At 40.0% G+C, this 24,504-nt stretch overlaps 2 protein-coding genes and 1 long non-coding RNA gene across 5 annotated transcripts; 1 reads left to right on the top strand and 2 right to left on the bottom strand.

Annotated features, from left to right (window-relative positions):
- Window positions 1–25: 25 nt before the first annotated feature.
- Window positions 26–2,255, bottom strand: faap24 (FA core complex associated protein 24). The gene is made up of 4 exons (XM_026364840.1): window positions 1,850–2,255; window positions 1,128–1,270; window positions 885–1,040; window positions 26–797 (listed from the first exon to the last, which is right to left on the bottom strand). The coding sequence occupies exons 1-4, from the start codon at window positions 1,947–1,949 to the stop codon at window positions 546–548; spliced, it is 651 nt and encodes a 216-aa protein (XP_026220625.1). The 5' UTR covers window positions 1,950–2,255; the 3' UTR covers window positions 26–545.
- On the top strand, window positions 2,193–10,240 carry LOC113165407. Its single transcript, XR_003299112.1, has 6 exons — window positions 2,193–2,268; window positions 2,570–2,669; window positions 7,452–7,527; window positions 7,836–7,972; window positions 9,907–9,996; window positions 10,105–10,240. It is a non-coding gene; the product is annotated as an uncharacterized LOC113165407 (long non-coding RNA).
- Window positions 3,652–24,314, bottom strand: tdrd12 (tudor domain containing 12). 3 transcript variants are annotated; one of them, XM_026364836.1, is made up of 41 exons: window positions 24,076–24,314; window positions 23,695–23,820; window positions 23,368–23,439; window positions 22,780–22,852; window positions 22,227–22,391; window positions 21,975–22,111; window positions 21,119–21,238; window positions 20,972–21,027; window positions 20,730–20,815; window positions 20,424–20,601; window positions 20,051–20,115; window positions 19,881–19,945; window positions 19,675–19,740; window positions 19,510–19,561; window positions 19,173–19,273; window positions 18,949–18,999; window positions 18,729–18,797; window positions 18,555–18,635; window positions 18,392–18,452; window positions 17,736–17,843; window positions 16,346–16,531; window positions 16,035–16,188; window positions 15,828–15,955; window positions 14,965–15,156; window positions 14,484–14,612; window positions 13,624–13,741; window positions 13,307–13,446; window positions 12,931–13,160; window positions 12,503–12,584; window positions 12,166–12,347; window positions 11,426–11,633; window positions 11,048–11,140; window positions 10,742–10,914; window positions 10,381–10,644; window positions 10,094–10,161; window positions 9,918–10,002; window positions 9,607–9,720; window positions 7,811–7,964; window positions 7,029–7,089; window positions 6,877–6,952; window positions 3,652–5,440 (listed from the first exon to the last, which is right to left on the bottom strand). In XM_026364836.1, the coding sequence occupies exons 4-40, from the start codon at window positions 22,786–22,788 to the stop codon at window positions 6,879–6,881; spliced, it is 4,305 nt and encodes a 1,434-aa protein (XP_026220621.1). In that variant the 5' UTR covers window positions 22,789–22,852; window positions 23,368–23,439; window positions 23,695–23,820; window positions 24,076–24,314; the 3' UTR covers window positions 3,652–5,440; window positions 6,877–6,878. The 3 variants fall into 3 exon arrangements, with proteins under 3 accessions (XP_026220621.1, XP_026220622.1, XP_026220623.1); XM_026364837.1 differs by lacking the exons at window positions 23,368–23,439; window positions 23,695–23,820; window positions 24,076–24,314 and having other exon boundaries at window positions 22,780–23,002; XM_026364838.1 differs by lacking the exons at window positions 20,972–21,027; window positions 21,119–21,238; window positions 21,975–22,111; ... (3 more) ...; window positions 23,695–23,820; window positions 24,076–24,314 and having other exon boundaries at window positions 20,424–20,551; window positions 20,730–20,798.
- Between the last annotated feature and the right edge of the window lie 190 nt (window positions 24,315–24,504).

Here is a 24,504-nt window from a genome sequence, read left to right as displayed (position 1 = left end):
TGGTTAAACTAACGTCTTTGGACTGTTTCACATCCCATAATAATCCCACATCATGAAAATAATCAGCTCAAAGCTGAGTCGTAGAAGGAAACATGTAAACGCACATCAGCAGAGTTAAGCATACGCAGCATCACACATACATGTAGAGTAAATTTCCCATTTTTATTCTCAAAACACTGTGAAGAGGAAAAGGTTTAAAATTATACACATGATTAAAAAGGTGCAAGTGATGCTTCTAATGACTGATTTATTTGTTTAGATGCAAAAGTGCAAAACTGAAAAGAAAATATTGCACATATTACATGACACTGAAGCCTGAGGCAAAATAACCTAATGTAAATGTAAACGTAAATCTCTGTGTTGGTCTTTCTGTCCATTTCTCAGCAACTACTGCACAAGAAATCAAAACGTGATTCACTTAATTTAAAGTGAGAGTTTTTCCTCTGAGGTTTTTCTAACTAACAAATGATGAAGCAGTGTTTTACGATTAACTTCAAACCTTCCTGGTTAAGTACAGACCCTGAGTCGAGCTCTGCTGAGCGCCGTTAGGGTCCAGCTGCAGTGGATTTGTGGAAGAAGCTGTGGATTTGTTGAGCAACAGCCTGACCCATGAAGGGCTCCAGGTCGACGGGGGAGGCATTACAGAGCTGCTGGATGCTGGGGAAGTGCTGCAGCAGGGTGAGAGCTTTTACCTTGCCTACCCCAGGGATCTGCTGCACCAGAGCCAGGACCTGCGGGTCCAACAGCCGAGAAGAACTGCTCCTTCTGAAGGGGTTCTCTCTGCCCTCCCCGTGGACCTGGAGACAACCACAGCATGATAATGGAGAATAAGCAGATCTAATTAGTACTCATCACGGGTTTATTGTTATGTCTTCCTTACTTACAATTTGACTGATAAGCTGAGAGGCCTCGGTCTGCCCACTAACCGGCAGCAGAGTCAGGCCGAGGTCAAACACTACAAACTTCTGCACCGCAGAGAAGTACTGCTCACTCAGCCTGGTGTTCTCCACCAGCACCAGCTGCTGGAAACTGGTGCCGACCTTCAAAATGGAACAGAACACAGCAGTTTAAATCCGACAGCCTCAGATAGAAAAGCTTTGTCAGTCTTCAGGGTTCATTACTCTCACGTTTCTGTAGCGAACCAGTTTCCTCTTGTAGCCGTTTCCTGCTATAATGTCGTACTCAGACACGTAGAGAACACAGCTTCTGTTGGGCAGGTGGAAATCTGCCACACCGAGCTCATTCTCATAGAGGATTTTCACACCTCCACCTAAAGCAGATGCAGAAACAGCAGGAAGAAAACATTAGTGCAATCAAACCATAAAAGCTCAACTACATCAGGGTTTAGTATAAGAAGTGTTATTTGGCCAACAGAGACCAGACTTCACTCAAAGAGTTACTAAACGTACATCTTCAAAAAAACATTGTTAATTAAGAGGCTTGTGTGACTCTTCCCCTCATCAGCTGCTATTGTAAAACGTTACTCTAATAATCATGATCATCTTTCTTCTGTCTCTTTAGTCAAATGTCACATTATTATTAACTCAACGTTAACAGCCGCAGCGGTGACCAGTTAGTTTAACATTACTGACTGTTATATACTCATTTTGTAGTTGTTATTTCAGCCGAATTAAACAACGAGACTAGTCTAAACAAAACAGGTGAATATTCGTGACCTCCAACTTATTTGTCGGTTTTAAAAGTTAAAGAATCCTTTAATGTAGAGATTTTTGAATGGCGTTTGGCGAACGGTTGTTGTCGTTATGCTACAAAGACACTGGCGCTAGCTAAGATTATTACACGCTGAAATAATGTTATTCAACTATGCGTTAAATAAATCGTTATTTACCCTTTAAACTGTGAATAAGTGACGAGTTTCTCCACTTGTCGCTGGAAACAACGTGTCCGTACGGAGGCACCGCGTTCAGCGGAGCAGTCTCAGCTTCCATAGAGTTCAACAGAACAGGTTCACCGTCTTAACGCGGTTAAACCTGTTGAGCACAGCAACTCCTGCGTGTGTAAAGAACAGGTGAAGTCTTCTCTCTTCTGGCTACAGAACAGGCCATTTATTCTTCATAGGAACGTCATCGTCGGCTCTGTACATCCGACATAGGTCACAACAGTCACTCATACACACGTGTACCGTAAACCGGTAATAACGTCGCACATCACATCCTCATCACTACCGTAAACAACAATGAGTAAGAGCGCACATAATACACATACTAGTCTCAACACAACCTCTTATTTCATGTGGATTGACTTCATGTGGGGGTTTTTCCTCTGGACAGTCGGACTAACAGTCGGACTAACAGTCGGACTAACAGCCGGACTAACAGTCGGACTAACAGTCGGACTAACAGCCGGACTAACAGCCGGACTAACAGTCGGACTAACAGCCGGACTAACAGCCGGACTAACAACCGGACTAACAGCCGGACTAACAGCCGGACTAACAGCCGGACTAACAGTCGGACTAACAGTCGGACTAACAGCCGGACTAACAGTCGGATTTAACATTAATTCATCACATTGTTGAACAGAAACTACTTTTATTTTGCCTCCAAAGGTCCAAATCTCTTCCTCGGTTCTTCCGGTGGTTCTGATGAGAGACACGCGTCAGCACGTCGCCCCCTGGAGGACGGACGGAAAACACGTCGTCAGCTCAGGTAGTTCATTTAGAGTTTGGAAACTAATTCAGTCTAAATGTTCTCATCATTTATTCATAAACACACACATTTATTTACAGTCTACAGTGGAGTAGGCTGCAGGGTTGAGCTGTAGTGTAAAACATGATCACCTCTGGATCATAAAGAAGGGTTAGGGTTCTGGAGACAGAGCTGCTCAGCTTTCACTGCTCAGCTGTTTTCATCCAGACGGTCGAGCTCCATCAGCAGTAAGAGATAAAAACACAGCAGAGGAAAACAGCAAGGAACTATTTTAAACCATAATTCAAACCAACAACCAAATACTGAGGGCGACAACACAAAAACCTCTTTTAACCAGGAGTCGTATTCACTAAGCAGTGTGGATCATGTAGGGCTCATGTCTGTGCTGGATCTCATTAGAGATGTGCTCACATCAGACGACACAGTCAAATATGAGAACATGAACCAGAGCAGCAGTGATGACCCGTCTCTGTTAGAACCTTCAGCAGTGATCAGACAAACTACTGCAGAACTCCACACATGTTCCTCATTTAGTTCACTGGACGTTCAGACCGTTTCTCTCAGGTCATCACAAGTTATTTTTAATTAATCACAGATTAGAAAACAATATGTTGTCCCTAGCAACGGGGTCAAACACACCTTCTCACAAAGCCCCTGATATTTTTATGTCAAAGACATAAAATGGACATGATGATCTGTTCCTGATCCAGTTCCCTTAGTGCTTCACTGTCTGGACTCTGACATTTGTTTTGGAACCATCACAGTACAAATACACTTCCCTAAAGGTAAAAGACTTAAATATAATAAAATGTAATTTCATCAATAACGAAAAATGTTTTTACATGACTGCAATTAACAGCTTTTTATTTCTACACTACTATAATTCAAACATGGTTACTGTACTTATTATAGTACAGTAACACTTTATTAGAACCTAATGAGCTGTATTATTACTTTTATAACATAGAATTACTTTATTTTTTATTTATATCTTATAGTCATTGTGAATGGGTTAAATGTTAATTAGCAGGTTTTAAAAATAAATGAAAATACAATCAATGCATTAGCTCCTGCTTCAAAGCGTTGTTTTATAATAAACAAAGAGGAGGCCGCACACCAGCGCTAACTCAACTCAACATTTATTTTACAGAACTAAATCAGAAAATTACTACAGAAACAAACTAAATACAAATAAATCGCAATAAACCTTAGTTTCAACAGTCCACAAAACAAAATGTTTGAACAACATTTCATCTGACAGAGAAAAACAAAACCTTTACAGTGTAATTTTTGAATGATTAATATTCTTTCAGTAAATACCAACTAATACAGTCTAGAATAATCTACAACTTTAACAAGTTAAAGTAAATCAAATATAAGTCCACTGAGCTGTTCATAGTAAAACTGTTTCCATTGACCATCTTACTGCTGCAGAACATTTACACTGTTTGTTTCACATCATTCCAGTTTGTCGCAGTATTTAATTAAATTAAACTTCCACTGCTACAAAAACTTAAATAATTCACTTTTTGGACATTCTCTCATTTTCCTCATTGTAATTGCAAAGAAAACTTCATCCCAAATCGAATTTTTTGTCTTCACCATGAATCAACAGCAAGTTTTCAGAGTTATGGATCCCAGATTTCACTTAAAATTAACTTAATACTACAATTCCAGACCAATTTGATTAGGTTATTAAAAAAGACAAATACAGCCGTGGAGGAAATTCTTGGTACCCTTCACAAAGAAAAACTCACAAAGGTCAGTGAAATAACGTGAAACTGACAAAACTATATGTGTCTATAATTTATTTTCTAATCTCAGACAACTCTCTCCTTGGTTTTCTGTGGTCCGTGTTCAGTGTGGTACACACCATGATACCAACAACACAGGGACCTTGATTACAAGTTTGAAGACACCTGTGATGCTAATTACAGGACACTTTAGTTTAACATTCCCTATGGTCAAATTACTTTCTTGGGGAACCATTTTTGTCCAAACCAGTTTCATTAGTTAGCTTTTTAAAGGCCACAATTCAAAAGCATGTCTGATTTTCATAAGCACATTTTTATTATTGGTTCTGTCAGTTTCAAGTTATTTCCGTGACTTTTGTGGGTTTTTCTCTCTTTGACAGAGGGGTACCAACAATATTTGCCATGTCTGTATATGCAGTTTAATATTTTGAGAAAATATGCTAAATAAAGCCGACAGTCTGCACCTCCTATACGTTAGAGTAGGTATTTTGCTGCATGTTGTTGGTGATGTCATCCAGGTGACGGTATCTGGAAGTTGAGTCATAGCAACTGGACTTCCATTCAAAAAGTTTCACTTGAGTCTGACTGAAGAAGCTACTTGATGAGTAGTGAAACGTTTTGACCTAACAAGAAGGAAGTTCAGTTGTCATGACTCAACTTCCAGATATATCTATACTGTATAGTTTAACTACTCACTGCAGCAAACAGGATCAGACTGATGAAAACGATGGTCACTCTAAACTGACCTGACATCTTCTGAGGTTTGTTGGTGTCTGAGTCACCACCATCGTCATAAGTCACTGATACAGTGGCAAGAAAAACTTTGTGAACCTTTTGGAATTTCATGGTTGACATGAGAATCATGACAAGCAGGTGGAGAACCCTGAAAAAATCCTTTATGTGCTCAATAATCTGTTAATCTGCTGGTTCTTGCATTAGGCCCACTGGGTTCTGGCTCTACCCTGGATGCAGTGAGTAGCTTCTCATTTCTTCAACAACCATGTCTGAAGACACATCCTGCAGACGAGGAAAAGATGTTAATATGTTTTAGAAGAGTGAAATTATTGACATTAATCAAAGAAAACATCTAAGGAGGTTGATGCAACTACTAAAACTGAGTTAAGAACTGTCCAATGGAAGAAGGTCATGTGGTCTGATGAGTCCAGATTTACCCTGTTCCAGAGTGATGGACCATCAGGGTAAGAAGAGAGGAGGTGAAGTGATGCACCCATCATGTCTAGTGTCTACTGTACAAGTCTGTGGGGGCAGTGCTATGATCTTGGGTTGCTGCAGTTGGTCAGGTCTAAGTTCAGCAACGTTATGTGTCCAAAGAATGAGGTCAGCTGACGACCTGAATATAGTGAATGACCAGGTTATTCCATCAGTGGATTTTTTCTTTCCTGATGTCACGGACATATTCTAAGATGATAATGTCAGGATTCATTGGACTCAAAAGAGTGGTTCAGGGAGCAGGACTCATCATTTCCACACATGGATTGGCCACCACAGAGTCCAGACCTTAACCCCACAGAGAATCTTTGGGGTGTGCTGGAAAAGACTTTGAGCAGTGTCCGACTCTGATCAACACAAGATCTTAGTGAAAAATTAATGCAACTCTGGACGTGAATAAATGTTGAGATATTACAGAAGCTGATTGTAATGGTCCAACAAAATATTAGTGACTTTTTTTTTTTTTGGTAGGCAGTGTATTTTAATCTCTACTTTATTATACTGCATTTAACAGTTTAACAGGGCGATCAGATGATGATATTGCTGCTGTGTAAACCACCAGAGGAGCCAACAGGACAAACTTGATCAAGGATCAACTTTTACACAGATGAGCTACAACCAGCAATCAATTCAGTTCCAGCAGAAACCGAAGCAGAGAGTCAGTTTACTTAGGGCTGAGCGATAAAATAATTATGATATTCATCACAAAAAAATGTTTTCCTCAATAGACTTGTTGATAGAATATAGTCAACTTGATTTGCCAGCTGCCACCAACTACTTTGTGTGTGTGAACGCATCTGGGAAGTCTGAGTTTTGATTTAAGGATGGAGGAGATACTGGAGGCGGCTGGAAATGAGACCAGTGAGGAGAAAAATTAATAAACTGGATCCAAAGTGACTTAAAAAACATGACTGAAGTATTTTTTTTTTGTCACTGACATGAAGGTGAGCAGATTCTGACAAAAGTGATGGATGAACTTTTCTCTAATGTGAAAGTGCAATAATTAAAATTGCATCTCACTTTATGATCAAACTTATGAATCAAGCTTGTAGCAACAACTTTAAACCTAAATATTTAAACCTCAGAGTCCTGGTGACTTTACTACTGAGCTACTGAAGAGGTCAATGGTCACAGCACCAACACACTCTTGTGATCCTGAGATAATAACAGGAAAATGTCAGAAAACATCAAAGATGAGAAGCTTTTGATTTTTAGTGTTTCACCTTCAGTCACTGTCACTGTCGCTGTCTGAGTTCACAAACCAGTTATCTTCTCCTGTGTTCTCCACAAAACAGGGACCTGGGGACACAACCACATCAGTTCACCACTGGTATACAGAGGACACCCCCCCAACCACCAACAGACTGATTCTTACCACATGACACATCATCTTCGTCCTCCTCAAAATGCTCCATATCGTAACTCACAAAAATATTCTGTAGAAAAATCGTGAGCCACTGAGCATTTGTGCAAATCATAACAGAGTTTCTTCAGTACACTATCAAAATTTGGTTTTGAGTGTATGCATGGAGATTACAGCATTATGTAACTATTATGTTAGTCTTATTCCAAAATGGATTCAATTCACTCTACAAAATATACCCATAATGTCAAATAATACAAGTTTGTTTGAAATCTTTGCATTCAAAATAAAACATAACATGTATTTAAGTCACAGCCTTTACTCAATACTATGTTAAACCACCTTTAGCACCAATTACAGCCTTAAGTCTTTTTGAGTCTGATGCTACAAGCCTGGCACCTATTTTTAAGCAGTTTCTCACATTCTTCTTTCCAGAACCTCTCAAACTACATCAGGTTGGATGTGGAGCATCGGAGCACAAACATTTAACTGTGGGACCTTATACAGACAGGTGTATGTCTTTCCAAATCATGTCCAATCAACTGAATTTCCCACAGGTGAACTCCAATCGAGCTGTAGAAACATCTCTCATCTGAGTGTCACTGCTAAGGCTGTGAATACTTATGTACATGTAATTTGTTATTGTTTTAATTTTAATCCATTTTGAAATAAGGCTGTAACATAAATTGTGGTAAAAGTTAATACTGTAAAAACCTTCTGGATGCACTGTAATTTGCTTTGCAGACCTGCAGAAAATATGAATTCAAGTTTCTTTAGGCTGTTGATTCCAGTACCTTGTCCCTGACGAGTTTTTCCCAGGACCCCTGCTGCTGTTTAACCAGTTTGAGGACCGGCTCGTTGGACTTCATCTCCCAGCAGCAGTGGTCCACAGCGATGTTGCCCTGAAGGCCCAGCTCTGCCCTGTAGGACCGACCGTTCACTCTTCCCCTGAACAAGTAATCAAAGAGAATTTACTGTTAAATTTACTGTCATCAAATTCAAAGGTGTCCTCCTTGGATCCACAGGCTGTAAAGAACCGCCCTCAGGCCCACATTGGTCTGTCTTCACCTCAAGTCCTCAGGCAGTCAGTAAGCCGAGTTCATTGGAGGCCAACAGGTCTGAGGCGCCAGATAATGTTCCAAATAATTTTTCATTTGTTTTTAGTTATTGGGTAACGGGATGCTCCCTGAGTGTCAGTGTGTGTTTTTTTTTATAGAAAACTTTATTTTATTATTGTAGCAAAGTTTCTTATTGATGCCTTTTTCATTTTTCCCCTCTTCATCTGCTGCTGTCTAATTCCGAAGCCCAAGCTGTCCTCCCTCAATGGCTTCCCACTCATTTATGACATTTTAACTCGCAGCTAAACCAGATACTAAAGCTTGACTGCACAAGATTTTTGCCTCAGTACCAGACGTTCGCCTCGATACTTAATTTCTTGAGCTCGGCGATTTATTAGGCAAAAAAACACATTAATAAATTACCAAAAATAGCAGCTGTTAGAATTGAATACCATTGTATGTACTCGTTAGTGTTGGTTGGCTGAACTTTACAGCCTTAGTTTTCTGGCGATGGTCCTGTCAGGCGATACAAAGTCCAAAATGTAAGAGCAGCAACAAAAGTGAGTTCTACAGACTGCACATAAAAATTTGCTTTAAGCTAAATCTGGTTGGGGCCATCACATGACAACAGCTATGTTTAATACTGCACATGGTCCCTTATAAATTTAATATTAGACTCTCACAGTCACAAATTAGGTTGTAAATAGAAACAATATGGGTAAAAGGTTGACAGATGCCAAGAATCAACTGAATGTATAATAATCATGTGACACTAAAAATTGATAAAACATTTTATTACAAACTAAAGTTGTTCAGATGTATCTGCCAAAAACAGGGGAAACTAGTAACATGAACTTGTGTAAGCACTTTGTCCCGTTTGGGCAATCGCATCATGAGCTGGACAGTTCCAGATGTCGAGGTGACCACAGGGCCGAGGGTTGGTGGGAATGAGGGGGGTCCTATTATGTGATGTCCTCATACTCACCCATTTAGTATTGTCCACTTATGATGTAACGGCCAAAATGCATTTTAAACCCAAGTGTAAACAGGGTCAAACTAATGTCTAACTTCACAATCTACATTTTAATGCTCAACTCAGATTTGTTTTGTCTGACAGGTGATTATGTTCCAAAGAGATCTTAAATCGATCAGATCTTTATAGGATCAAGTGTCTTAATTTCTGTCTGTGCACACGTTGGATCACATAATGTAACATTTTCATTTGATGAAATCTTTAGCTACAAAACTGGAGCTCGATTAATCAGAAAAAATGTTTCCTGCATACATACAGAACTAGTTATTAACTGTAACCCCAAGCTATGACTGATGTGTCTTATTTGACATTACTTCACCTGACTAAAAACTAACTTAAAAAAATCCTGACTAAAGTGTGTATAAATTACACAACGGCTAGCCATGCTAAACATGTACCCACTGCCACCGGTGTAAAGTGCTCTGGATAAAAACCTCCACTGAATGTTGGTTGTGGTGTGAAGTAAATGAGCAATCTTTGTGGTCTGCTCCTGACAGACCTGTAGACGATTCTGTCAGGGTAGAAGTCACAGCGCTGACTCTCCGGGTTCATCAGCTTCACCGTTACAATCACAGAGTCGGATGTCTGGTACCAGCGCACCTGAGGATGAAAACTAAACCAAAGCCAGGAGGGAAACAAAGGCGTTTAAATTAAAGTTGTAAACCTGAAGTGAAATTGTTGCCTCCGCTTCAGGGACACAAAACCAGAAGGTCCATGTATATAGGATACAAACAAGGTGCTTTAAAGTAAGATGGGAATTTCTTATCATTTGAATGTTTTGTTCTATTCTCTAATACAGAGACAAGTTACCTTTTGGTGGAGTCATCGTGATCTGATCCGTTAATGCTGAGGTTCCCCTGCTGGCTACTGTTTTGATCATCACAAGCAAGTAAACCTGTCCAAGCACACACAATTTGAGTAACACACACACACGCTGTACATAAACAACCTCCATTTTTATTATCCACAGCGTTTTTTTTTTTTACCATTTTTACAGGAGCTGAGTGAAGCAGTCAGGCTGGTTGTGGAGCAAACGTCTGTACTGTCTCTGTTCCTGTGCACAAAAATAAGAAAGCTCTGTTTATTTAATTCAACAAAGTGAAGCTGACGTACCTACTGATATTTGTAATACTCGTGGATATTTCTGGCCTTTTAGTTGGGCACAGGCCCCCAACTGGGCTGGATTCAGGGATATTGAGGTTATGTGGTATTCACAATAACAATTCAGCTGCCAGTAAATCTGAGTGAGCAGAGCTCCTCAGTAGACACCAACCTCGTCATCTGGTCAGCAGACTTTGGATCAGAGGTGTGCGTGTTTTTCATATCTGGCAGTGGTTTTTGGACACAAACTGGGGCCAGGTGCTCAGGAGCTGGTGGTTCTGGGATTAGGGACTGCTTCACTGAAGATACTGGACTTAACGGCTCGAGCTGAGGAGGCCCAGTGAGCCTGCTGACTTCAGCTGCTCTAAAGGCTTCAGTCAGAGCCTCTTCCTCAGCGCTGATCCTGAACTCCAGAGGCACCAATCCATCTCCTGACCTGTAACCATCCAAAACAACTGTTAGTGAAGATGACTGGTTTACACTCACCAGGTACCCCCAGACTAGGACAGTTTGATCAGCTGATGTTTCCTTACCCAGAAAGGTGACTCGCCTCCTTGCTGCTGCTAGCTTTGCCCTCCTGACAAAGCGCCCTCAACAGGTCCAAATGCTCCTGGTTGCTGACTCCCATCCCAGTGTTGAGAATCTCAGACTGGACGTTGTATTCATTAATGACAGTTTTCGTACCTGGCACCTGGGTCACACGGACCTTGTAAAGAAGGAATCAACAGGTTTACTGAGTCCTGGGTTTACATTAGAATGAATACGACAGATTCAAAGTGAGGCTATCTTGTGCAGTTGAAGTTCACGAGAGTGAAATTTGTCTCATTTAGTTTTCATACCATGGGATCAACAAAAACAGTGTTTCCCAAACTGAGAACTGCTCTGGCTCGGTGCTGCAGACCTCGGATCTTCTGGCTGATGGTTCTGGTGGCCTGCAGGGCAACAAAAGTCTAATTACATCATCACCTCCCAACAGCCTCAGATGACAGTGCTAACTTCTGCTAAGAAATGGTGAGTGATTAAAACTTTCGTCCCCGGTCATCAGATCTGTAATGTAGTTCAGTCATTTGTTGCAGTTTTTAGTTCGATGCTGTGGATATCTGTGCCAATACAAACATGACAGAACTGTTACCATGTAAGAATGACATTACATAAATGGAGGAAACTAAAAAAACATTTCTAGACTTAGACCTAAATGCAGTGTGAGGGCAGGAAACCTTTGGGTGCCAGTTGAACTCGGCGTCGACTGGTTTCACCGAGCAGACAACAATCTCCACGGCCTGGCTGGGCAGAGAGTGGAACTTCTCTGGCAGCTGAAGGATCTGATGGGATTTCACCTCCTCCTCCTTTCCTACGTCGATAAACTGAACAAATACGCTGAAAAACAGGCGGTCTCTTCTGTCTGGGACGGACAGGATCTTCACCCTGCCGGGCAGCACACAATCACATTACACTTGTCAGTAGACCTCTAATCAGACATGGACAAAATTGTTGGAACCCTTACGTTATAGAAGAAAAAAAATGACAAAGGTCACTGACATGACTCGAAACTGACAAAAGTAACATAAAAATGAACTAATGGGGTGCCATCATTTTGGTCCAGGCTGGTTTCATTACTTTATTTAAAAAAAAAAAAAAAAAAAAAAGCTTCTGTTGAACCACAACTCAAGAGCAATGTCAGATTTTCAGTAGTTCATTTTTATTTATTACTTTTGTCAGATTCACGTTATTTCAGTGACCATTGTGGGCCCCCCCCCCTCCCCCAATTCTTTAATGGAGGGGTACCAACAATTTTGGACACGTCTGTATATCCTGATAAAAAGTGTAGAGAGCTCCAGTTTCCAAATTATCAAAAACAAAACCAACCTGAGCTATTTTCAGAGTCATTAGGCTTTAAGTGTGGAGACGGAAATTGCCGTCATTCGCACTCAAACTCAGTGGGATTATTATGTCAAACCTGTGGAAGACGTCATCCTCCTGCACAGCATATAAGCCTCCCTCCAGCATCTCCTTGGCTCCTAGTTTCTTATCACCATAGTAAGAAGCCATCTCAGATGCCAAGCTGTCAAAATCATTGTCTCCTTTCTTGACAATACGACCATAGAAGACTGATGCTGTTTTGATGTAGAGAGGTACAACCTGAGAGCAGACAACAACATAGGTAGAAATATCTATAACTTTTTTTTTCCTTTTGCATTTAGTAAAGTAAAATAAAAATCATAGCACGCAAACAATTTGTGACTTTTGAGCAACAAGCAAACAAATATTTTTCTTGCTGACAAATCTCGTCTCACCTCTATGACTCCAGAGGAAGGAAGCTTAGACTGATCCAGCTGGGAAATGAACCTGTGACGGTCAAGGCATGCACTGCTGTCTCTGCAGAGAACACACACAATCACACTGAGTGTTTTAGTCGGTGTTGATACTCCGCAGCTCAGAAGCTTCAGTAAGTTACAGCTTCAATGTTTTCTTAAAGCACTCGTGTGTTGGAGTAAAATAAATCCGACAATAGATACTTGGAAGTATCAAAAAATACACTGTAGCAGCAACAGTATTTAGTCTTTGCAGCAATTGAAGGACCTACCCTTTAATTTAGTCCATAGACAGATGCATCCTTCATGTATATCTAAAGCTAATAAAGGGCTTTGGCAGAATAAGTTTATCAAATGAATCAGACATTTTCAATAACTCTTTTCATTACTTGAAAAGGATTTAAGCTGACCTGCAGACTCCAAAGCTCTTCAGGTATCTGCAGAGAGGCTTGTCGGTTTTCTGGTCCTCTCGGGCCACATGGATGCCCTGGGCAAAGGACAACAGCTCGGGGGGCAGTGGAGCGTTAGTTCGTCCAAGGTAATGCATTACCCCGACGACATGACGGGAATTCCTCTCTGAGATCAGCAACACAGATTTGGTGAGATGAGGACAGCTCTCCGTTTGATCCTGAGAGGAAACCTTGAAAAAGAAATCAGAACTTTATCCAAGGCACACATGAAGCTGCAAACATAATGAGGATAATACAGATGTGTTTATCATTAATCAAGGGACAATACATTTTGTCCACTTAATATAACCTAAGGATAAGACTTGGCAGCTCTTACTCGTTCCGAGAGGTTTCTGAAGTTTTCCGCCATGCAGAAGAGTCGGCTGCCAAACTGTTTGGGAGACGTGGGGAAGCCATAGTGGACGACACAAGTTGCATCTCTGATACCAAGACACTTAAGACACTCATTGGTCGTCACTGAAACCAAAAGGCACAGCAGGTCAGTCAGACTGAAGAAGCTACTTGTATGAGTAGGGAAACGGAACAAAAGGAAGTCCAGTTGTTGCCATGACTCAACTTTCAGACACAGTTAGTGTTCAGGGAGGAAATTCACATATTATTACATATCATTACTGTTAAAAAAATTCAGATTACCCAGAATAACTTGGGTACTGGGGCCGATTTCTTTCCTCCACTGCTGGGTGACGAAGTCAAACTGGTGTGTTAACCCTTCATGGTATTTGAGGCAGAATGCTGAATTGTTGCTCACAGCCTGAAGATTAGACAAAAAATAACAGTAAATCTCCTCTCCTGTGGAACCAGCTCCCAGTTCAGGTTCTGGAGGCAGACACCCTCTCCACATTTAAGACTAGGCTTTTATAAATCTTATAGTTAGAGATGGATCAGGTGACTCTGAACCATCTCTTAGTTTTTAGATACACTGAGCTCCTCTCCTCTCTCCTTTCTCCTCTATCCATTCTAATTCCACCATTTCATGTCATTAACTTTGTGTCTTCTCTCTCCTGTAGTTGTGTTTCCTCATCTCTGTCTCCCTCTCTCTGTTCTCCTCTGCAGGTATCCTCCTCCTTGGAGCTGTATATATCCAGAGTCCAGTTACTGGTCCTACCAACCTGTCCAGTGTTTTTGCTGCTTTTTGTCATCGTTTTTGTTGTTGGTTTTCTTTTCTCCCTCCTCTTTCCACTCTCCCCTACCAGTCGAGGCAGATGGTTGCCCACCCTGAGCCTGGTTTTTCCTCTCCACTGTCTCCTGGTGCTGCTCAGTGGGGTTGTTGGGTTTTCTATAAAATTCTGTACACAGTTCTATTCTGTAAGGCATTAAACCTTAAACACTGTAAAGTGCCTTGAGATGACTTCTGTTGTGATTTGGCTCTATACAAATAAAATGGAATTAAATTGAATAGAATAGACACAGTGTACTGAATGTAAAACCCATTAAGATAAGACATTTCTGTGTTAGAGTCATAACTTAAAGTTAGGTTTTGCAGAGTATTTTACCTTGAACACATCTTCTACTTCCTGAGCAAAGTTGGCTACAATCAAAGTCTTCTGGCCGACATCTGGATTAAAATCCAAAGCACCCAACAGTACTGAGAGCTTACTGGTCTCTGGAGTCATGAGGGTGATCTGAGGGAAGAGAAACATTTCAGTATATTGAAAATCTCATTATACTACAAGTTACAACTTCACTGCACAATTTAAGCATAAATAGGTAAACTGCTAGAAAATGTCTGAATCTGTCCAAGGGGACATGTGTGCCAGATGTAATGAAATTCCCTCCACTCCACACTCAAGAGGTCACAGTGACCTTTTACCAACAAAACATCAGGTTAACAATTCAACAAATGTGGATGCTTGTGCCAAATTTGAGATGCTACTTTTATAACATGAAAACAAACCATCTGCCCAAGGCTGTCACTGATACAGAGGCATAAAATCAATGTGTATCACGGTACAGTATAAAGTTTTAATGACTGACCTGCTGAACGTTACCATAGAGAGCAGCTTCCTCTGGGACAGTCATGACGATGCAAGGGTACGGCATGTGATTGGCTAACAAACCCTCCATGTGACTGGTCCATCGCTTCGCCACAGCAACAATCTGCTGAGGACAGGAAGCCTTTTCCTCACCAAATCTCACCTTCTGGAAATGCTGCAAGATGGTCGCCATCTAACAGGAGAATATTCATGTTTTCAGAAATACTTGAAATCTGTAAAGTGTAAATAGTGATTTTTGATGTTTGTGTCAGATGTTTATATTTGAGATGTGCTCAAATAAAAAAACACTAAAATTGGTCGTCTCTCAGCATCATCTTCAAACTCAGGCTGCTACAGAAACAGAGAATAATCAAGGTGAAAGAAACGGTTCAGGTAGAAATTACTAATCATTTAAAACATGTACCAGTACAGTACTTGTTTGTGTGATTTCTATTCCACAAACAAGAATGTTTTAATACAGATATGTCTTGTAAGGACTATTAAAATCAATGTACTGGTGTGACTGAATTAATCAAAGCATCAACTCATTTTATGTTCTTTAAGAAAATATATTTTGTCCAATATGACAAGACAGGAATATTATTTCTAGGCCATATTGTCCAGTCTTGACTCATATATTTGAAAGTTAGGGCACCAACAACACTTCACCAATACTAAATGTTGAACGACCCAAAGGTATTACATATGCTGTCCATTAAATTCACTCTGCAAACTACTATTAACAGTTTTCTTACCAACAGTATCAAAGAATCTCCTCTATGGTCCAATTACAAACTAAAGTAGACAGCCTATTAGCCGCTATTGTGGCTCAGGAGCTACTGTAAATAATCACTGGCCATTTACCTGATCTGGAGCAAGAGTGAAGAGTTGGTCAGCCTCATCCAACACCAGGTGGTAGAGACGCAGGAACAGGAAGCAGTGACAGGACAGCAGCCGGATCAGACTGAAGGGAGTGGTCACTAACAGCAAGCCTGGTAAGAATAAAAACAATGTGGTTTTAATATTTTCAGTAAGGAAACAATAGCTGACCACTAGCAGACTTAGACTCACAGTTTTTGGGGATTTTGACGGCCTTGGCCTCGTCTTTACCGACACCCAGCAGCACGATGAGTGGATGGAGAATCTGCGCGACCTTGATCTCCTCTAGCAGGTCATACACAGCCTGGACTTTCTCCCAGCCTGGACACAGCAGCACAGCTATGGGCTGTAAACAAATGATAATACAGCAACTTTTGAAAGAAACACTACCTTACAATACCTAAATCACTGGCAGCAATCAATCAAATGATGGTGCAGGACAAAGGAATATGTTGAACAATTCTCAATGTAAATAGTGGGTGGTGTCGAGGTACAGTACACACCCCTGTGCTGGAGGTGAGGGAACTAAAGATGGAGTTAAGCAGGATGTGTGTGAGGAGCGGGATGAGATAGCTGAGCGGCTGATCAGCATTGTGGGAGATGATGACGGTGTTGCATCCTCGAGCAACAGAAGGCCAGCTGTAACGGTCAGCCATAGACAGGGAGCTGTAATCCTTCCTCCGCAACACCTAAAAACAGACCGGTTGATGTGTGAGACTCAGGTGGAGTTTATACATCTAGCATGGTTTCAGTCCACGTCAACATTTTCCCCTGATAAAAACTGACCAAACAGCATAAACACTACAACTCTATCACTTCTTGATCCTCATCAGTTTCAGGGGAAGGTCACTGATGGATCTGCAGTCAGCCTAACATCTCTGGTCTCAGCTGGCAGGATGTCCACACTGTCAAAAGTCATCCAGGGCAACCTCTGACTCGTAACACTGGCTCCCCTGAAAGTGCTTCACATTATTACATCTCTCTGTGTAGAATGTAAAGACTGCCTGCAGTGGAAGTATCAGAAAACACGGTTTCCCACCACAGACAAACCTTGTTATATGAATGAGCTGAGAGCGACACGTCAGAAACTGATGTTTGTCTGTAGGTTACTTGTTGTTTCAATAAGTCCTTAGATGACATAAATTCTTCTCTGGCTGCAGCTCTAACACTGTCATTTTAAACAGGCTATTTGTTTTGATTACAAATGAACATAGTCGATCCTCCTTCAGGATGGGCTGTAAGAGTTAACTGCCCTGTCACACTGTTTTGACAGAGAGAAAAACATTCATTTAATAATATTACTCTACTATAAATTACTACATTATTAATTCTATAATTCTGTTAATTCTGTATCATTTCACTGTATATTCCTAGCCTATCTTTAATATTTGATTTCTTTTTCCTAAAGATTCTAATTCAGAATATCCCTTTCCTCTGCATGTATCACTGTTTAATCTTGTAAAACAGGTGCTTCATTCATGGTTCTGATGAATGAATTAACCTAAAAACACAGGTGTGACAGAACAGGTTTTTAACCATCTTTGTGGTACTTATCCAGGATATGTTGTGGCTCAGTAAAACCGTGAGCTGAACTTGCTTCATGCAGTACTGGACCTAGGTGATCCCTGATTTTGCTCTGATGTCTATATTTTTTTTTATTTTATTTATTTTTTATTTGGTAGGTTTTTCTCAGGTAACACAGTAACAGATTTAAAAACATCTAATGCAACCCAAGTTGGAAAATAGCAATCATTAGAGTAAAAACAACAAACTTTATGCTACTAAAGTTTTTATCCAAAGCAAAGTAAGATCTTGTTTCTCTGTCTTATCTTTATTAATTTTTTTATTTAATTAGAATTTTTTTTTAACTTGTCTCATTTTCAAGTTGTTTACCCAGTGGAGAGCATCAGTGATGGGGGCATCGTCTGGCCTGGTGCAGGGCTCCACTGGGAGGGCAGAGTGCACCAGAATCCCACTACTCCTGGGATCACTGCGAATGACCTGAGGACAACCAGAAGACATGATGATGATGACAACATCATAATGACCCTCCCCAATAATCACCCTATGTCTTTTGGTTTGCTAATGGTACATCAGGAGAGCAGAGCAACATTCCTGTCAGCCTCTCCTTCAATAACCAACACGTCAACTAGGCTTTAAGTTAGTCAATTAAAACTAGACCACCTCCTCAAACACTGTCAAACACTTAAAGGGAGGCACCAGTGAAAAGCAGCACGTGATATTACTGGTCTAATACTAAGAACAAATGATGTTAGGATCCAGGTAACTTACCTCCTGCTAAACTATTTTGTGAATATTACCAATTTTAAATATTTTAGTTGTCCCATATCCTAATCAAGTTTTCATTTTAATAACTTTCTTTTTTTTCCACAAACAGTCAGCATGACTGATGATACATTTAATTTAAGATTTTATTAATCCATCAGTTTCACCACAACTGGAACCAACAACCTTCAGGCCACAGAGCAGCAGCCTCCAATCTCAAAGAGAAATGTATGTTAAGGATAGAATGAACTAAGAAACCTTACTGTGTCATATGTAGCATCTGGATTAGGATTCAGAGGCTTTGGATTTAACCATTCCAAAAGCCTGGGATCAAACAGAACAAGACAGAATAAGAATTTTTAAACTTTGGGATAAATGCAGTGTGTCTGTTGGGGCATACTGGAAACTCAGTGATCTGCAGCTCACCGTGAACAGGCCCGGTTCTCTTCAATCCTCAATGTCTGCTCTGCCACTTCTGATCCTGACTCTGCTGATTTACCAGCGCTGCTGATAAAAACAACATTCGATTATGTTTACAGCTATAAGTAACACTGCAGTTTTTGTACCAGTAAGTACTTGTTCAGAATTATTTAACTGTACCTTGTTTCCTCATCTGCTAGATCTTCAACTTGACTGCTTTTTAGAAAACCTGCAGCTCCATTGTTTACACTAAGGAAAAGACAAATCTGCATTGGTAACTGTAACTAAAACTGCAATTATTGAGTTTATTTGGTTAATTTAGCACAAAAGAAACCATAACAATCATATTAATTACATTGAAATAAGAAAGTCGATTAATACGTCATGGCAGCTACCTCACCTCACACTGAGCGGTACTTCTTGACCTTGTGTTTCAGGTCTGCTGGTTGATCTATGGAAGAAAACATTTTACATTTTTACATATAATTACACTGATGTTCCACAGTAACTATATATATATCTTTATACTTAAGTGAGGTAAACAGTTCTGAAACTTTTTTTTTTTTAAATCCTAGTGTGACAAAGGCACAGTGACAATAAGTCAATTATTCAAAGAGTATTAACTGAATTTTTGAAGGTGTGTGTGAAGTGTAGATTTCCTGTCCTGTGCAGGCATTGGAGGTTGCAGTTGTTTCTTCAGGTCCACAGTCATTCAGCTCTTTATGCTGATTGAGAAGAAGAAAAAAAAAAAAAAAAAAAAAACAGCAAATAAGCTGGGTGGCAACATCGTAAAGTTGCTCACTACAGAGCAATTAATTTCCACACTTGTCCCATTTAGTCACATTCAACAGACAGGAAACAAGAGGAGAGGTGAAAAAGGATATGAAACGAAGCAAAGTTCCCCATATTTTCTAACCTACACCCGTAATTTAACTTATGAAAAACATGTACATGTACTCACAGTGGGAGCTGTATTCTGGTAACTTCTGCCAGGATTCATAAACTTCAGGAACCTGAAGGAGAAGAAGTGCTCTCTCACTATCAATGAGTTAAAAAGGATGTGTAAAATGTGCTGTATTAAGCCAATCAGAGAGAGGTGCTGTATGTGACCGACATCAGCTCTCACCTGAACAGACTGAGGTTTCTGGTCAGAGCTGCAGCCAGAGATGAGTCTGTATCCTCTGAGGAGTCACTATAACAACATGAGAGTATGTCTGTTAACAAGCACATAAAAAAAACTACAGTATATTGTAGCATGAGTGCTCTCCACCTGAATACATGTAATAGTATTTGTAATTTGTAACAGCCATACTGAACCAAATATGTGCTCACCACAGTTTTTCTGGGATCTTTGACCCGTCCTTTCCCTGAGAGGTATCCAGCTCGACCTGTTGGCTCTGAAGCAGGAGAGAGGTCAAGAAGTGTCAGGAGTTTTCTCTTAACAAGAATTGTGGACCTTTACTGCAGTACTGACAGTAAAACAAATGAGCAGAGCTTCTGACCTGAGGTCTAGAGGAGGCTGTTAGCCAATCAGTGGCTTTGGCTGTAACCAGATCTTGAGAAATCACTGAAGATTAAAACAGATTAAGTTCAGTCTGAATCACTTTTATGATTAAAAAACTCATACATACGATGAGATGGAGTATCTTAGTAACTACATGGTTACCCGTAAAAAAAAATCTTATCTGTAGATGGAGCTCATGTGATATGATCAAAATGTATGAATGACTAACTGTCTGGACTAAGAAGACATGAAGACATGTCCACATACACTGAAACCAGTGAAGTATAAACTAATGCATAAATGCAATCCATCCTGTTGCCCTGATCTCATCAGGGCCCATAAAAACCTGAGCAGGATTGATCTATTGTTACCAGGTGGTGGCTGGAGTCGTGCGGTTGGCTTGTGTGTGTTCGCGGACACAGTCTGGGTTAAGATGCTGTGGGACAACATGAGAGGACATCGGCCCTCCTTCTCCAGGCTGCTGCATTCAGCTGAATTTCTGTTGTAATACGCAAACTTGTTGGCCACCAGGTCATCATTCACACAGATCTGGGGGGGGGGAATCAAGTCTACTACAAATTCTCAAATGTGTGAGAAAATGTAAGAAAAAAAAAGAAAGGCTAATATAACCTGACTGATGTCAGTCACAATGAACAATGAATAGGGTTAAAGTTCACCTTAATGTTCCCAACAGTCAGGTAGAGCTCAATGGAGGTGGACTCTGACTCAGATTCAATCAACACAGCTTCTGTACAGATCGACACTTCCAAAACCAAAAGAAGCAAACTTTTAAAGTGACTCTTCAAGACTGCAATATGTTTTCACAGAAACTGCAGAGCACATCAAATGTAGCATCCAACATTAAAAGTCTCCAATAAATATTAAGATAAAAAACTGTTCACTTTGCCATGTCACTCACCTTGTAGCAGATTGTGTAGGTAGAGTGTCGCAGAGCTGTCCCAATGAGCGGATGGCCTGCAGAAGATAAAACATCAAGCTTCTGAACTACATATTACATAATTTAAATTGATGAACAGTTGAATGATGAGCAATGAACTTGTCTTACATAAGCTCTGCCTTCTCTTCACATACAGACACCCGCAGGGTTGTTGGTTTGACTCGCGCCAGGTGGAATCTCCTCACCCAAAAAGGTGGTTGGAGAAACTTCTCAACAGCAACTCGGATCCTTGTGAAATCAAGATAAAAGCAAATAAGATAGATACAGATACATATACTTCATCTCCTCAATGTTTGCTTTATTAGGATTGGGCCCTAAAAAAAGAAAAAGGCTTAATCTCCTGCCTTTGAAGGATCTATTATTACAGCCTTTTCCAACTTATTTCTGTAGTAAATACTGAGTATTTTAAACACATCTGTGAAATTAAATTCTTTAAAATGTAAAAACTAGAACATACAACTTGTTGGCCAGTCAGTGTATGTCCTACATGGACACTGGCTGTAGCCTTTGTAGTTCCCCCTAGTGCTACTTTTTTGTCCTAGGCCCTAGGACCTAGGGCGACTTTAGGTGATTAAACACTCTCTCATTCTTCAATGCCAGCTTGGTGTGTCTTTGCTCAGAAGGAAACTTCCAACATCCTGCTCTGCTCATCAGTACAACCCGTGACTACAGACATTACATCTGGTTACCGGAGGGCTTTTATGGCTTATATTCCAAGCACGATTGATTTCAACTGTGAGTGTGAACGCTGTGGGTATTTCCAAACTACTCATTCCAAAGCTAATTGTTTTTGTTTCCCACAATAGAAGTCCTTTAACAATTTTTTGTTAATTCTTGTTGAAGACAGATTTAATAAAAAGCACAATAAGCTGTTAAAGTATGCAGTCAAATGTCTCAAGTAGTTAAGCTGCAGAATTTTTTTACATGACAGTGATCTAGTGATCTGATGCTGCTCTAGTCTTACTGGTCCAAGGGGATGACGAGCCGTTCTCCATGGTCTACCAGGAGGCAACGAACCTTACAGGACACAGAGTCCATGAGGACAGACTCCACCACTGCCCGACACCACAACTTCATGACTGACCAGTATGCTATACACACCTTGGAGGAAATATAATAATACACACATTTAGTTGGACTCAGATTCCAAGCAAAGTGTCTCCAAACTGGAGCAAGTAAAAATACTGATGAAGACAGACTGCAGGTGCTGCTTTACCTGTCCCTCATCTAATGATGTGGGCTTCAGCTTGCTCAGGTCTTGAGTGACATCATTATAGAAAAGATTAATCTGAGCCAGCAGCTTGATGTACTCTTCTCTGGTCTCAGAGTCCCCGCCCTGACTCCAAATGACACGACCCCAGAGGCAGGACGGGTTCTCAACCTGCAGAAGGCAAAAGACAGACCCACTGCGACACTCACCGATATACTGGATCAGCAAGATTTTTAGGAAATATACAACATCAAAAAGACAATGAATAAACACAAAATTCAATAACTAAATTAAAATTTAACTAAATACATTTCTATATTTGTCCAAAGGTCTATATTTATATAGGTAACTTTTTAAAATAGCACAAGCAACATGTCTTATTTTATCATACAAAAACATACAAACGTATTTTAATTCATATTTAGAGCAATGGATACTACACAAAACTTGATGTAATTCTACAGATTTTTAGAAAATGAAAAATTAGATCATCCCAAGAAAAAAGGCAACTGATAATATTAATGCATATTCGAACTCTGATGTTTTCTGTAGAGGTTACCTCGAACATTTAATGATCTTTACATCACCACCGTAACCTGAACTGACATGAATTTGACTTGTGTTTTGCAGCTCTTAAAGAGGGAAAACAAGAAAATTAAGTATAACACAAGAAATGTGGAATGAATTGTTTAATCTTAAGTATTTGACTATACACATTTCAATATAATTTAATGTTATGTCACACCAAACAGTAATTAATAATATTCTCATGACTGAACTTTAATAATCTACTTCTCGAAAATGGTTCATATGATCTTTGGTTACGAAACTTTTCCACAACCAGACAGAAAAAATTATAATTGTTTTAAACTAAACACACACACACACACACACACACACACACACACACATTCTCCAAATATTCCTGTGGTTGGTGGTTTGTGAATATGGAGCTGTCCTGAATATAATATACTTTCAAATTGACAAGAATTTCCTCCAGGAAACAACAGAAACATAACAACAAACTACTAAAACTGAAGTGTTTATCCACTTTAATCCAGGATTTGTAATGTTTTTATTAACCTAATTTTAGCTAACGCTAATTAGCATAACGTAACAGCTAATGTCAGTGAAAAAGTTCACTTACCTTTAAAATAGATATTTTCAGCATTGTGTGTAGGTTCGTCCGTCCACACCAGTGTTTTTCCAATAACAGACGCTGTAATGAAATACAGGTATTTTCGTTTTAACTACTGTCGCTGAATGTTTAATAAAAAAACTAATAACGAACAGAAATCTACGTTTTTCACCTGACACGTGGCTGTCGAGTAGCTAGTTAGCTAACGCTAGCTTCTAGCTAGCCGGGCTACTTTGACTATTTCAAATGTCACTAACTAAACACGACAGGATGTCAGAATAAGGCTGAATTGTGCATTTGTTTCATGTTCATCTACTTTGAAATAAAACAACACACCTGTTCCAGAGCTTGGGAAAGGGAACAGTCGGTGAACCGATGCGACAAAACAGAGACAGTTCCGCCCGTTGGAGGTCGCTGTGGAGTCTCCAGGTGCCTCACAGGTGAGAGGGCGTGGCCTCGCACCTGTGAGGCCAAAAACCAAATGACTTGTAAAAATATATATACATAAATATTTACATCAGTGGGACGTGGCGAAATAAACACGCATTCTATATATAATAAAGCAGATACACTGAAGAATATTATTATACGTATTAGTATTTTCATCCTGGGGCTTTGAGGTGTATGAGGTGACTGTTATATGATCAATTAGTTACTAGATCAATTCAAGAAGATAACTTGAAGGACATTCACAAACAAACACACAAAAGAATATACCTCAATCTTAGGGGACAGGGATCTGGCCCCAGGGGTCCATTTCTCACGATCAGCTGTTTGAGTCCTGTAAAAAACACCTGCAGCACTACCAAAGCCACAGGTGTGTTGACATTCCTTTTCTACTGCACTTGATGATGGAAGATCCAAATAATTCTACGGTTTATCTGATGCTAGTCTGATGTAATCTAATCTTAATTCTAAAATAATAATAATAAAAAAGGATAAAAATCTAAAAAAGAAATAAAATCTTCTTTCCAGAGCACATTATTTTAAAGTTCTTCTCCTTGGTTTAGATATCTTACCTTGTCTGATAAATGACTAAAAGTAAAAGTAAATGTGATCTAATCTTACATCAGCAGCTTCAGTTTTACTGTTTCTTTCCTGTTTCTTCCCTCATTGAGCTAATGTGGAGGCCTCACATCACAGAGC

This window comes from Anabas testudineus, chromosome 6 (assembly GCF_900324465.2).
Source record: "Anabas testudineus chromosome 6, fAnaTes1.2, whole genome shotgun sequence".
NCBI lineage: Eukaryota > Metazoa > Chordata > Actinopteri > Anabantiformes > Anabantidae > Anabas > Anabas testudineus.
The sequence above is the reverse complement of the archived record's forward strand: the minus strand, read 5'-3'. Positions and strand labels throughout refer to the sequence as shown.

Bases quoted from the DNA above. Each gene is read 5' to 3' on its own strand.
- faap24 (XM_026364840.1), bottom strand. From the start codon at position 1,949: ATGGAAGCTGAGACTGCTCCGCTGAACGCGGTGCCTCCGTACGGACAC. The intron at 1,271-1,849 runs GTAAATAACGAT...CATCTGCTTTAG, and splicing joins ACTTATTCACAGTTTAAAGG to GTGGAGGTGTGAAAATCCTC. The intron at 798-884 runs GTAAGTAAGGAA...GGTTGTCTCCAG, and splicing joins CTCAGCTTATCAGTCAAATT to GTCCACGGGGAGGGCAGAGA.
- tdrd12 (XM_026364836.1), bottom strand. The intron at 22,112-22,226 runs GTAAAGCAGCAC...ATTTCCTCCAAG, and splicing joins CATCATTAGATGAGGGACAG to GTGTGTATAGCATACTGGTC. The intron at 11,634-12,165 runs GTTTGACATAAT...GCTGCCCGGCAG, and splicing joins GAGGATGACGTCTTCCACAG to GGTGAAGATCCTGTCCGTCC.